This window comes from Lithobates pipiens, unplaced genomic scaffold (genome assembly GCF_037356315.1).
Source record: "Lithobates pipiens isolate NorthernLeopardFrog02 unplaced genomic scaffold, aLitPip1_a1.2 Scaffold_22, whole genome shotgun sequence".
In the NCBI taxonomy this organism is placed as follows: domain Eukaryota; kingdom Metazoa; phylum Chordata; class Amphibia; order Anura; family Ranidae; genus Lithobates; species Lithobates pipiens.
The window spans coordinates 231,062,032-231,074,241 of record NW_027507784.1 but is presented as its reverse complement, the minus strand read 5'-3'; the positions used below and the strand labels follow the sequence as shown (position 1 = coordinate 231,074,241).

Below are 12,210 nucleotides of genomic sequence, written 5' to 3'. Positions count from 1 at the left end.
ATCACCAGACCACCCACGTAATTAATCTTTTTGCGGACAACGTAATACTCCTTCTTACTAACCCTACTGTTTCACTGCAATTCACCCATGATGTTCTCAATAAATTCGGCAACTTGTCATACTATAAAGTTAATTTTAATAAGTCCCTAATATTAGACCTGGGCGTTCATCATTTTACTAGAGATCACCTAAAAAAAACATTCCCATATGTATGGGCAGAGAAATCTATCCCCTATCTGGGCATTCAACTAGTGGCCAAAATATCACAGATAGCTGAGATAAATATCAAACTCCTACTTTTAGACATTCGGAAATCACCGAACACCATGGCCAAAACGGAACTATCCTGGGCAGGCAGAATTGCATCTTACAAAATGGTCATTCTCCCTAAAATCTTGTACGTCTTCAGAACCCTTCCCATCCCATTTAAAGCATCCCACTTCCGTGAATTAAATAAATCTCTTAAATTGTTTATATGGCAAGGGAAAAGGGCTCGATGTTCCCACGAAATTCTTATACGACACAAAAATGGAGGTGGGATGCGTCTCCCGGATATTAAGGATTATTATTGGGCATCCCTCCTAGCTCAAGCCAAATACTGGTTCCAAACATCTCCTTCTCCATTATGGGTGAATATAGAAGCAACTACTAACAAAGTATATCCTTTAACCACCTCAATACAGTGCAGTTACACCCCCTTCCTGACCAGACCAATTTTCAGCTTTCAGCGCTCTCACAGTTTGAATGACAATTACTCAGTCATCCAACACTGTATCCATATGAAACTTGCGTCATTTTTTCCACACAAATAGAGCTTTATTTTAGTGGTATTTAATCACTAGTGGGTTTTTTATTTTTTGTGCTATAAATAAAATAAAACGTAAATTTTGTGAAAAAAATGCATTTTTCTTGGTTTCTGTCATAAATTTTTGATAATTAGTAATTTTTCTTCATAAATTTTGGCCGAAATTTATACTGCTACATATCTTTGGTAAAAATAACACACATTAGTATATATTATTTGGTCTTTGTGAAAGTTATAGAGTCTACAAACTATGGTGCCAATCACTAAAAATTGATCACTTCTGATGAGGCCTTCAGTACATCAGGTGTATCTCATTTCTTGAGACACCAACAAGTCAGGAAAGTACAAATACCCCCCAAATGACCCCTTTTTACAAAGTAGACATCCCAAGGTATTAAGTAAGTAGCATGGTGAGTTTTTTTAAGTTGTAATTTTTTCCCACAATTCTTTGCAAAATGAAGATTTTTTTTTTTTTTTATTTTTTTTTTACTAAATTGTCATATTATCAGGTTATTTCTCACACACAGCATATGCATACAACAAATTACACCCCAAAATACATTCTGCTACTTATCCCGAGTACGGCGATACCACATGTGTGAGACTTTTACACAGCCTGGCCACATACAGAGCACCAACATTGATGTAGTACCTTCAGACGTTCTACGAGCAAAAATGACGCATCTCATTTCTCAACCTCTTACCTTCTCACCTATTACACTTTTGAAGTCCCTGGAGTACCAGGACAATGGAATTTCCCATAAAATGACCCCATTTTGGAAAGCAAACACCCCAACGTATAATCTGTGAGGCATAATGAGTCTTTTGAATGGTTAATTTTTTTCCAGAAGTTTTTGGAATATGTGGAAAAAAATTAAAACACATTTTTTTTTTACACAAAATTGTCAATTTATAAGATATTTCTAACACATAGCATGTATATAGCAAAAATTACACCCCAAAATACATTCTGCTACTCTTCCCGAGTATGGCGATACCACATGTGTAGGACTTTTACACAGCCTGGCCACATAGAGAGGCCGAACATTGAAGTAGTACGTTCAGGCATTCTAGGAGCATAAATGACATATCTCATTTCATTCCTACCCATCACACTTTTGAAGGTCCTGAACCACCAGGACAGTGAAATTACCCACAAAATGACCCCATTTTGGAAAGCAAACACCCCAACGTATATTCTATAAGACATGGGCTGCAAATAGGTACTCGGGTACTCTGATGGGCTGGAGATAGGTACTCTGATGGCCTGGTGACAGGTACTCGGGTACTCTGATGGCCTGGCGACAGGTACTCGGGTACTCTGATGGCCTGGCGACAGGTACTCGGGTACTCTGATGGCCTGGCGACAGGTACTCGGGTACTCTGATGGCCTGGCGACAGGTACTCGGGTACTCTGATGGCCTGGTGACAGGTACTCTGATGGCCTGGTGACAGGTACTCGGGTACTCTGATGGCCTGGTGATAGGTACTCGGGTACTCTGATGGCCTGGTGACAGGTACTCGGGTACTCTGATGGCCTGGTGACAGGTACTCGGGTACTCTGATGGCCTGGTGACAAGTACTCAGGTACTCTGATGGCCTGGTGACAAGTACTCAGGTACTCTGATGGCCTGGTGACAGGTACTCTGATGGTTTGGTGACTGGTATTTGGGTACTCTGAAGGGCGGTGACAGGTACTCATATGGACTGTGACAGGTACTCGGTACTCTAATGGACTGTGACAGGTACTCGGTACTCTAATGGACTGTGACAGGTACTCGGTACTCTAATGGACTGTGACAGGTACTCGGTACTCAGATGGACTGTGACAGGTACTCGGGTACTCATATGGACTGTGACAGGTACTCGGGTACTCATATGGACTGTGACAGGTACTCGCGTACTCAGATGGACTGTGACAGGTACTCGCGTACTCAGATGGGCTGTGACAGGCACTCGGGTACCCTGATGTGCCGTGACAGGTACTCGGGTACCCTGATGGGCCGGGACAGGTACTCGGGTACTCAGATGGGCCGGGACAGGTACTCGGGTACTCAGATGGGCCGGGACAGGTACTCGGGTACTCAGATGGACCGGGACAGGTACTCGGGTACTCAGATGGGCCGGGACAGGTACTCGGGTACTCAGATGGGCCGGGGACAGGTACTCGGGTACTCAGATGGGCCGGGGACAGGTACTCGGGTACTCAGATGGGCCGGGGACAGGTACTCGGGTACTCAGATGGGCCGGGACAGGTACCCGGGTACTCAGATGGGCCGGGACAGGTACTCGGGTACTCAGATGGGCCGGGACAGGTACTCGGGTACTCTGATGGGCCGGGACAGGTACTCGGGTACTCTGATGAACTGTGACAGGTACTCGGGTACTCTGATGGGCTGGGACAGGTACTCGGGTACTCTGATGGGCTGGGACAGGTACTCGGGTACTCTGATGGGCTGGGACAGGTACTCGGGTACTCTGATGGACTGCGACAGGTACTCTGATGACTTTGATTGACAGGTACTATGAGGGGTGGTGACAGGTCCTCTTTATTGGGGGGGGGGGGGCAATCAGTGTGATTGGTGTACACTGTATGCGGTAACGAGATGGTCCCGCAATCTCCTCCTCACACACGATCGGTGTGTGAGGAGGAGAACCCGGTAACATCACGTTACCGCGGTTTGTTTACATTTTAGTGATCGGCTGTGAAAGGATCACAGCCGATCACGTGGGTAAACAGCCGGCCAATGGCTGTTTACCAGCGTCAGTGACGAGCAGTGTTCCCGGGGAACACGCCTTCACCGACGTGCACGTGCAGAGCGCTCGCGATCATGCGCATGCGCCGTGCACGTTCGGGGTGTGACCATCTGTGATGAAGTCACGGCCGATCACGTGGTAAACAGCCATAACGAATGGCTGTTCACCCCCTTCGGTGGCGAGCGGTGTCTCCGTGACACGCCGCCACCGAAGAAACAGGGATGCGCGCGCACGATCGCACGCATTCCCTGTTTAAACGGGAGGACGTCATATGACGGCCTCCCGCCGCAATAGGTGCGCCGCCTGGCCGTCATTTGACGGCCGGCGGTCGGCAACCAGTTAAGCTTACTACTGAGTGCAGACTCCTGGAAACCGTTGTCACTAAGGTCTCTGTCCCCGACCACCAAGGCCACGTTGCTTGCGTGGAGATACCTTTTGGCCCAACCAAAAAATGATAATTCATTTACCACCATAAGAATCCCATTGCAAACGCTCGGGACACTACTCCCGTATAGCCATATCGCCAAATGGACAGATCTAGGAATAGAAAGAGTAGATGAACTTCTAGACAGAGGCATTCCTTTAACATTTCAGACCTTACAAAGTAAATACAACTTACCTGCTTCACATATCATGTTATATAAACAAATATCATCATTCTTAGTCACAAACCCCCTGCCGGAAATCGAAATAAACACCCAAGCATGGCATTTTTTTACGACCAATCACGATAAGTGTAGAGGCATATCTCTTATTTACAATCTACTTCAATCTAAACAAGAATTCATCAAGTCCCCAAATATATTATCTTGGGAGAAGGACCTAGGTACAACATTTGACACAAACCACTGGCGTGCAGCACTGAGATACAATTATAAGGCCACAAGCTGCATTAATCGCTGGGAACTAACCCAAAAAATGTTAACAAAATGGTACAGGACTCCCTTTCAATTGGCCAGGATGTTCCCTACGCACTCCGTATTATGTTGGAGGAATTGCGATACACCTGGAACTATCCTACACATTTTCTGGCAATGTAAGAACTTAACCAGCTACTGGAGGAAAATATTTACCATTCTCGCCGATATAACTGGGATACTACAAACACCAAATCCAGCACTAGCACTCCTCCATATAGGCATACACAATTACCCCTCCCAATACAGATCAGTGGTCACTCACATCTTAACCACTGCAAAACTTATCATAGCCAGGCACTGGAAAAATACCCTCTCCCCGAACCCCTCAGAAGTAATGGCACAAGTGAATCTTAACTACCACTACGAAAGACTATTGTCGATCAGAAGAAATTCTTGCACAACTTTTGACAAAAATTGGAATTGTTGGAAAGATTGGTACGGACGTTGAAGACATAATCTTTTCCCTCCTCCCCCAACTCCCCCTACCCTACCCTTCCTGATACCCTACACCTATATCTTCTACAATAGTAACTCTGAAGTATGAAGTCTGATAACGGGTTAGGAAACCGAGACATTATTGCACATTGCACTACTAGTTGAAATATGATTGCTTTAATTCCCCTTCCCATGTCGAACCTCCTCTGGGGCAGTGTGAGCCCAGTTGGGGCGCCAGAGGGGGCTAGATAGGGACCCAGGACGAGATGACCAGCTGGAGTAGACACTGTTACTATTCACTATTCATAATTGTAAATGATAGCTCGCTACAACGGTATTATCCTAATCCAAGTATCACACTGTATGTTGATGTCGAATGTTACAATGTAAAATTGTATATGACTTTATTCGATATTACCTGATGTATCTGTTATTCTTTAATAAAAATTATATATAAAAAAAAAAAGCAGCAGAATATTAATGAAGTTATATGTGTTCAAAACACTGTCTGATAATGGCGATCCACACTCTTTCAGTAGGAGTACTGCTTGGCTAAGGATTGTAACAAATAGACATCATAACAAATTTCAGATACCCATATCAACTGTATCACAAATCACAACAGTGATTTTTGGAATAAACACCTTACTGCATTAAACTGTATTTTGCAAAAAAAAAAAAAAAAAAAACTAGAAACTACTACTAAACCATCTCATGCCGCCTTTCAAAATCACCCTACACTTACACACAGGCAGGCCTTGGATCTTTTCCTGACTGAATCAGCTGAAAAAGCCTTACACCGAACTGGCATAAATATTATATGAAAGCAAAGAAACCGGATACCTTGCACTATCCCTTCATAGAATTGACCGTGCCTACAAACCAATTAGACTAAAAATTGGAAGGTATGCCTACTCCAGCAACCCTATAAAAGTCCTGTCTGTCTTTCGAAAGCACTTGGCCAAACACTATTCGACTGATAGTGGGTTTGATGAAGCTTGCGCCTCAGCACTCAATGGTTTCACGGCTTTGTATTATAAACACTATGCCAACTTACTCACACCCCTCCTGACTAGAGCCTTCAACTATATTCTAAAAGCACATTATTTTCATGCTGACTCACGGCCATTGTCTCCATGCTTCCAATACCTCAAACAGGCTAACTATCGACCCATTTCCTTACTAAGCATAGACCTCAAACTTATTGTGAAAATCCTCTCCACCCGCTTATATTTGATTATAGGGTCTCTAATCCATAAAGATCAAGTTGGGTTTATCCCTCAGACAAGTCGGAGACAATGCCTGTAGGGCAATTCTACTAACACACGCAGCCCGTTCACGTTGTATCCCTGCATGCTTCGTATCATTGGATATCAAAAAGGCCTTTGATGCCCTCTCCTGGTCGTACCTCCTTTTCGTACTACAAAGATGGGTTTTGGACCACATTTTCTCTGCTCGGTTCCCTCCCTATATAACTCTCCCTCAGCATACCTCAAGTATGCAGGCTACTAATCGGATGCATTTCTAGTGTGTCGTGGAACAAGGCAGGGCTGCCCCCTGTCCCTGCTTTTTTTCGCCCTTGCCAATGAACCCCTAGCCCACATTATACGTTCTAACCTGGACATAAAGGGCATGGAAATGGGTGGCCTCCACCATAAACTTTGCCTGTTTGTGGATGACATCCTCCTCTTTCTTTCCTCCCCACTGTCATCCACTCCCACCCTCCTCTCAATCTTAGACAAATTTGCAGCAATTTCGGGACTAGTTGTGAACCCGCTGAAATCTAGAGCCCTTAACATTTCTCTATCCCAGCCGATGCTTTCAAAAGTTAAGCAGACTCTCCCTTTTTCCTGGTCGTCTCAATATATTTCATACCTGGGCATTAAACTTACCACTGACCCAGCCACCCTATACTCAGCCAACTATCCACCTATGTGGACCCATTTATCTAATCTCATGTCTTCCTGGGCTGCCTTGCCCCTGGCATGGCTGGGACGTCTTACAGTGACTAAAATGGTGATGCTCCCTAAAATTTTATATTTGTTCAGAGTTTTACCAATCCAATACCTCTGAATATTACAACGAAGAGTCCTCGCCTATGTCTGGGGTAAGACCAGACCTCGTGTGGTGAGATTAGCAATGTATTTACACAAACTGCAAGGTGGCCTTGGTCTCCTACACTTTGCCAAATATTGCATTACCAGGCATCCCAAATGGCCTTTCTACCAAAATATCACATCTTCCACGAAAACACCTCTCTGGGTAGCAGTGGAATCGGTAGTGTGTGATCCCCATTAGGTGGCCAGCTTACTGTGGCTTCACCCGAGCAACCACAAGGCAGTGAGGAACCCGGTCATCTGTCACTCCCTGCAAATATGGGATCATTTTAAGACCAAAGTTAGATTCCAATCTCCCCATAACCCTGTTCTAGCCTTTGCGGAACCCAGCCTTTTATCAGGCATGGATGCCCCCCGCTTTCTTTAACTGATGGTCTGCAGCCAACCTAATCCGGGCTCACGAATTCACAACTACCGACACATTTAAAACATTTCCCAATCTTTGCAAAACATACGGAATTCCCGATCCCGAAATCTTCCGCTACCTTCAACTTAAACAAAAGACTCTCATGCATGGCCTAATATCCTATTTCTACTCGCAATTATTAGACCCACCACTACACACATCTCTGCACTACTTTAAAAAATGGGAATCCGATTTGGGGCTCCAACTGGACACCACTGATTGGTCCAATATCTGAGCTTCCACAAAATCAGCTTTGCAGAATGCTGTAGACTCTGAAACAAATTGCAAAGTAATGATTCGCTGGTACCTGGTCCCCCCCCCCCCCCGGATTACCAATTCTCTACCGTCATATTCCCCTGCTTGTTTCCGAGGATGTCCAGACGAATTCACCCACAAATTCACCCACCTATATAAATAGTTCACTCATATTGGACAGACATCTTTCATATCCTTTCTACCCTTACCGGTAATACCATAGCCCCCGACCCAACCATACACCTACTTAATAAGAAACCTCCCAATATAACCTATCTTCAGTTCAAGTTACTCTTACAGATAACAACCGCTGCAAAGCAAACCATCTCGAAGACGTGGAAAGCCTCATGCCTCACAGTCCTGGAAGCAAAGAATAGAGTTACCAGAGCCATAATTTAGGCCAAAATTGAAGCAGTTCTCCTAGACAGGGTCCAAAAATGTCAACGCCTTTGGAAACCTTGGGTCAACCATGATCTACCCCCTGACTTTGACAAAACCCTACTAATACCCTGAAAAACCACACTGACAACTTTGTTTACCCATAGAGACTTGATCCCCATCCCAACTCCCCTCCTCCCTGTGAACCCCCCTCCCCCTTTTTGTTTTCTCTTTGTCCCTCATCTGCTCTTTCCAAGCTGCATTGCCCCTCTTCCTCTACCCCCCCTTTCTCCCTTCCTCTCTCCATCTTTTTTCTCCCCCTCTCTTCAGCTCTTCTCTCCTGGATGTAACTTCTCAGCTCTAACCGACATCAATACTAATTTTGTTGAAGCTAGGCATCTCTGTCGGACCACATCCGACAGAGATGCCTAGCTTCAACAAAAGAGATGCCTAAGTCAAAATCCATGAATGCTTACAGGCCCATCACACAATCTAACATATACCCGGTATGAGGACACTCAGACATGGGCATAGTATAAGGGGTTGCAGGGGTCACAATCCCAACCCCCGCCCCTAGCTCAAAGGGGCCCCTGCAGCCTCCCTGTCATATTATTATATCCTTCACAATGTCTAGCTCCAATCTGCCCTAAGGCCCCACAGCCACGCTCCAGTACCAGGCTTTCACTTTGACTTCCACAGTCCACACCCAAAGCACCCTGATCACCCCCTCCACCCTGGATGCTATGCCCACTGCTGAGCTTCATTCCCAGTACAGCACAGAAATCACATTCCTTTACAACACAGCCAGTCAGCCATGATTTGCATAGGGTGTATTTGCCTACTGTAACTACACTGCCGTTCCGACCAGGGGATTTCATAAGCGAGAACGGCAACATAAAAGCCAGATACACCCTGTGAAGGCTGATAGAATGTGTGTTAAGGAATGTGATTTCAGCCCTGTATATTGTGGGGGGCTGTTTACAGTGCTGGAATGGGAAAGGAGCTCTGCCAAATGACCTGTCAGGGGTCCCTGTCCTCTGATTTTCCGGGTGTGATCCCTATCCTCTAATGTAAGGAGGAGCTCTGGGAACTCTAAACTCTTAAGCCACTGGGGGGAGGCCAGGCCAATTTTTGCATCAGGCCCACAAGCTTCAAGCTATGCCTTTGCACTCAGATATCTGGTTCTGGCAAACCTCCAGGTGACTTCATCAGGAGTCACCAATAATCAACCAAGGTTCTCAGAGACCAGAACGGTTCCTAGACCACACCTAACAGTAATTCCCTGCATGTCATTTATCTGACCTGCGTTGTGCAGTCATATGTTTCCTTATCTTACGTTGCTGATATTTTCTGTATGTTTTGTTGCACAGGGCTGAATTCCTACCTCTTCATTGATTACTACTCTACCATTACCCCCCATCCAGGGGAAAATGTCTTTCAGTTGTATTCTGTTGAGATTTCTTGTTTTCTTTTACCTTCAATAAAAAATTGTAACAAAAAAAAATATCAAACCGTGTAATCAATTTCAAGACTCAAGGTTTTTTTCCCTTCAGTCTTGAAATTACACTGTTTGATATGTTTTTTGTTAAAAAATGTTATTGAAGGTAAAAAGAAAACAAGAAATCTCAACAGAATAAAACTGAAAGACATTTTTCCATGGGGGGGGGGGGGGGGGTACATGCAGAAAGCACCAAAAACTTTGATACATGAGAAAAATTTTGAAAATATAGATAGAGTTTACCTTAGAGCAGAGGAAAAAGTATAAAACCTTCTACGACACTAACCAAAAACTGCTTAATGATGGTCAGGGTGGAGTTATATGAGGGCTGGCCTTCACCTTTTTTCTGTTTGCCAATATACACCCCCTGAAGGCAGCTGCATATAACCAAATTGACCAAGAATTACTATCGCCCATTGTTCCTCACTGGACGCTAAAACATTTGATTTAAAACTTTAAGGTTTAATACTATTTTTATGTACTTCTGATCCTTTCAACATAGCATTATACTCTAACCTGCAGCATTCAATTTTGGTCAATTGTTTTTAAAACAATAAGCTACTGTTTTTTAAATGTGCTGATGAACATTACCTAAGCCTGTTTGTATCTCCAAGCAGCATATGTAAGTAACGCTCAAGAGAATGTTCATTCAAAGCACAGCGCAGCCAAGCACGGCCCCTCCCAATGTCAGTTGTTATGGTCTTCAAGGAGTAGAATCTCTGAAGTTCATGCTTGTTAAGTATTTCTTTCACATACACCCAAAACATTGGATCTGTAAAGAAGAAATAAAACAATAAGTCATGTATGACTGTTATAGTGATATGCAAGAAACATGTTTAAAATGCATAAGGACGGCTTTATATACTTACATTGCAATTTTTTATCTATACTTGTTTTCTTATGTTACACAAAATCAGTTTCAATGAGTAAGTCATAACAATTGACAACTGCACTTTCTCTTGATTGCATGATTTATACTTACCGTACTTTGGGGTCAATCACTAAAGGATTCCACAAGCGTTATAACGGTCAAATGACTAATTTTTCAGAAAGGCATCAATTCATAGTAAAATATTGAATGTGAGGTAAATACCACAAAAATGAGATAGATAAGTAAAGTCAGTTCACTGAAAAACACACACGTTCATTATTTATTGCCTGGGGTAGGCAGCAGTTATTTTAGTAATGCACAAAATAATGCGAGGAACTCTGTACTGGCCAGTAAGTTAAAAGTATACCATGTATTAGTGTGAAATTATTCTACCCTAAGCTCAAGAACAAAAAAATATTTTAATATTAACCAGGGGGACTTCTGTGAATGAAAGCACTCTAGAATGTGCTGAGGAATGTGTAGGAAGGAAGGTTTCCGGTTCCTGGAGAACTGGGCTGACTTTTCAGTCAGTTACTGGCTCTATAGTAGGGACAGACTGCACCTTAATGGGGAGGGTGCAGGTCTGTTGGGGGAGAGGATGGCCAAAAAGTTGGAGGGGCTTTTAAACTAGGTAGTGGGGGAGAAGGATCAGAGGAAGCGATAGCCAGCAGTAAGCGAAGGTCAGAGGGTGCTAATGGAGGCACTAGCAGTGATATAATCCTAACACCCGTACCAGGGTTGAGTGAGTTGGCAAATAAAAATCACAGACTCAGAAAAAACTAGGGAGGAAATAATATGTGCCCGTACAAAACTGAGAGGTACGTACATAAATGCCAGGAGTCTAGCTAACAAAATCGATGAACTGGAACTGATGATACACAAGGAGGATTTTGCTTTTGTGGGAATATCAGAAAACTGGTTTGACAGCACACATGATTGGCTGGCAGTTATCAAGGGACAGGGAGGGTAGAAGAGAGGGAAGGGGTGTGCCTATATATCAAGAATGATTTACGGGTGGAAGAGGGATGACATCGCAAATGGGGCAAAAGGGAGGTGGGTGAAACTTCAAATGGAAGAAGCAAGTGGGAAATAAATAGTGGGGGTATGTTACAGTCTCCCTAACCTTAAGGACGAGAAGCAGTTGGGCCTCCTATCACAGTTAGAAATGGCAGCGAGGCAGGGCAATGTCATCATAATGGCAGACTTTAACTATCCAGATATTGACTGGGCAAAAGGAACAGCTCACTCATTAAAGGCCCGTCATTTATTAAACATCTTACAGGACAACTTCCTGTCCCAATTGATAGATACCCCAACAACAAAGAATGCATTACTGGATTTATTAATAACAAATAACTCAGGTCTGGTGGCAGATGTGGAAATATGGGACAATTTGGGCACCAGTGAACACTGGATAATTACATTCAACATAAATCATAGTAAAAAGAGGCAGGAGGGTAGTACAACACAAAATTTCAAATTAACCAACTTTTCTAAATTGCGCTCAATACTACAAAATATTAAATGAGACCAAATCCTAAAAACATTGAACCCAGAGAAAAAATGGTAGTGCTTTAGAAACATATAAAATAAAGGTATTATCTATGTGCATTCCAATGGGCAATAATTATAGAAGAGCTAATGTAAACTTTGGCGGCTAAACCATAACGTAAAAAGTCATATTAAAGAAAGAAAATGGCTTTAAAAAATATAAAGCTAAGAGCGCATGCGCGGGATCTCGGACGCAGACGTGCTCTGAGAGAGCTCC

The 12,210-nt window shown here is 43.6% G+C and overlaps 1 protein-coding gene across 6 annotated transcripts in view; it reads right to left on the bottom strand.

The window, feature by feature from the left end:
• Positions 1–12,210, bottom strand: part of SNX29 (sorting nexin 29) — a 1,823,105-nt gene that overhangs the window by 1,383,137 nt on the left and 427,758 nt on the right. For all 6 annotated transcript variants that reach the window (XM_077448905.1, XM_077448908.1, XM_077448906.1 and 3 more), the window contains one exon: positions 10,163–10,343. In XM_077448905.1, the coding sequence (XP_077305031.1) occupies positions 10,163–10,343 (181 nt within the window). The remainder of the gene's footprint in view (positions 1–10,162; positions 10,344–12,210) is intronic.